Source organism: Malurus melanocephalus, unplaced genomic scaffold (genome assembly GCF_030028575.1).
Source record: "Malurus melanocephalus ecotype Western Australia unplaced genomic scaffold, MMel_1.1 scaffold_143, whole genome shotgun sequence".
NCBI classification, from domain to species: Eukaryota; Metazoa; Chordata; class Aves; order Passeriformes; family Maluridae; genus Malurus; species Malurus melanocephalus.
In genome coordinates, this window is record NW_026623375.1 from 1,540,511 (window position 1) to 1,542,985 (window position 2,475).

At 62.2% G+C, this 2,475-nt stretch overlaps 1 protein-coding gene across 5 annotated transcripts in view; it reads left to right on the plus strand.

Annotated features, from left to right (window-relative positions):
- Positions 1-2,086, plus strand: part of LOC130576532 (hydroxyacylglutathione hydrolase-like protein) — a 3,529-nt gene extending 1,443 nt beyond the window's left edge. The window contains exons 3-8 of one of the 5 annotated variants that reach the window (XM_057371276.1): positions 34-151; positions 522-630; positions 749-852; positions 974-1,075; positions 1,278-1,357; positions 1,581-2,086. In XM_057371276.1, coding sequence (XP_057227259.1) covers positions 34-151; positions 522-630; positions 749-852; positions 974-1,075; positions 1,278-1,357; positions 1,581-1,746 — 679 coding nt within the window. In that variant the 3' untranslated portion in view covers positions 1,747-2,086. The remainder of the gene's footprint in view (positions 1-33; positions 152-521; positions 631-748; positions 853-973; positions 1,076-1,277; positions 1,358-1,580) is intronic. The other 4 variants (XM_057371277.1, XM_057371278.1, XM_057371279.1 and 1 more) reach the window with 4 other exon arrangements.
- Positions 2,087-2,475: the final 389 nt, after the last annotated feature.

Below are 2,475 nucleotides of genomic sequence, written 5' to 3' on the forward strand. Positions count from 1 at the left end.
AGTGCCCATTTCCAGTCCCTTCTCTGCCTGCAGGGACCATGCCAGGGGCAATGAGGAGCTGGCACAGCTCTTCCCCGGCCTGCGGGTGTTCGGTGCTGACGAGCGYGTCGGGGCCCTCACGCACAAGGTCACCCACGGCCAGGAGCTCACGGTGCGGGGCCATGGGACTGTGGGGACATTCTGGGCCCGGACCCCGCACACCTGGGGTGTGGGGTGGTGGTGTAGTCCCCAGTGGGGTGGCATCATGGTCCCCATGGGGTTGGTGCTGCTGGGCCATGCTCAGCTCTTCATGCCCTGGGGCGGCTGCAGATGTGGCCCCACGGATTCAAGGCTGGGATGGAGGAGAAATCCCATCCCAATCCCAGCCTGTTTGGGGTTGTGCTGGAGGATCCCACCCTCTTCTGGGGCCACCTAACCCCCCCCAGCACCTCTGTGATCCGCTGGGCCCCAGGCAGGGTGTGGGGAGGTCTGTGGGGCTCTGTTTGTCCCCCTCAGTGGGGGCCCTGTCCCTCTCTCCTCAGTTCGGGGCCATCAGGGTCCGGTGCCTCTTCACCCCTTGCCACACCTCGGGCCACATGTGCTAYTTCATGTGGGAGGACGACTCCCCAGATGCTCCGGCGCTGTTCTCAGGTATCCCACCCTGGGTGCTGCCTGTTCCCCCCACTCAGCACTCCTGGGGGGAATCCAGCCCCCCTGGCACCCCCACCCTGCACCGGGGTCCCTCGGTGCCCAGCCCCCTGTCCTGCAGGTGACACCCTGTTYGTGGGGGGCTGCGGGCAGTTCTTCGAGGGGACAGCGGAGCAGATGCACACCAACCTCACCCAAATCCTGGGGACTCTGCCCAAGGACACGGTGAGTGCCCCACATCACCCAGCCTGGGCAGAGGTCCTGGGGCCGGGAAGGGGCTCGAGGCAGTGATCCTGGGGTGGGATCTGGTGCTGAGAGCAGGTTTGATGCCAGATGCTTCCTGCAGAAGGTTTTCTGTGGCCACGAATGCACTGTCAGAAACCTCAAATTCGCCTCCAAAGTGGAGCCAGAGAATGAGGCGGTGAAGGAGAAGCTGGCGTGGGCCAAAGTAAGTGGCTGTGCCCGCTGTGCCAGGGTGGGGCCCAGGGAGTGGGGATGGCAGTGAGATTTGGGATGGCAGTGGAGGGATTTGGGGTGGCAGTGGAGGAATTTGGGTTGGTAGCGGGATGGGGGATGGCAGCAGAGGGATTTGGGATGGCGGCAGGATTGGGGATGGCAGTGGGACCTGGGCACCTCTGCTCCCTCGGCAGCAGCGCGATGATGAGGACCTGCCCACGGTGCCCTCGACGCTGCACGAGGAGTTCCTGTACAATCCCTTCCTGCGGGTCACGTAAGCCATGCTGTACCCCCAAAACACACTCCCCTTTCCCCTCTGGCCCCATCCCTTTTCCCAGCAGCTTCATGAACCAGTGGGAAACCCGTGCCCGTAGGGAGGGGAGGCTGCCTGGGTTTGGGGTCACCCCAGGCACAGGATGGGGCTCCCCTGAGGTCTGTCCCAGCGGGGTGGGGGTCCCGTCCTGTCCCCACGGCACAGCAGGGCTGTCCCCTTGCAGGGAAGAGGCCGTGCAAAAGTTCACGGGTCAGACGGAGCCCGTGGAGGTGCTGAGGACGCTGCGCTCCCAGAGGGACAACTTCAAGAAGCCCAAGGAGAGGCCCAACCCCCAGGCCATGCTGGCCTTTGACTGGGGGCTCTTTGGGCCCTTGCTGGAGAAGAAGTGACATCCCCTCCATGCCAAGGTTCCCTTCTGGCTGTGCCCAGCTCGGATTYGCTCCCAGCTGGGCACTGGTTTTTGTCTTTAACCTGCTCGTGTGAGGCTGCTCTGCTCCGCTCTGCTCCCCCTCTGGCCCCRTGTCCAGCTCCCCTGGCTTGGGGAGCTCCCTGTGGAGCACCCAGATCCCTTTGGTGACCCCACCTCGGTACTGGGATGCAGCTGCTGCCAGCAGAGGGTCAGGACATGGCTTGGAGGAGGGGAYGCTCCCAATTTTCGGGTCAGGAAGCTGGGAAGTGGCTGRTGGCACTGGTGCCCACCCARCTCCAGCCCTGTGCTAACAAAAYCCTCATCACYGCAGAGYTTGGGTGAGGTTTTCCCATTTYTTTCCCAATTTTTCCAGTAGGTTGCACAGGGATTCATGGAGAGATTTGTGACCCAGTCGCTGCCTTYGGGAGCCCTTGGACCACATGGGGTGTCCAGGTGGAGCCCAGGATCCCCTGCCCCAACCCTTCTGGCTTTGGGAGGGATTTTCCAAGGTGGGACAGATTTGGGGGAGCAAACAACAGAAGCGCTGCCAGGCATCCCTTGCTTTATGCTTTCTCCAGGATAAAAACTGGAAAACATTTGGTGCCAACCTCATGAACATTGCCTTGTCTTTGAGAGCCAGGGACCAGCTGGGACTCCCAGCCAGGCCTCTCCAGCCTTCACTTTGTGCAAAAGCAGGGCTGTTTTATTT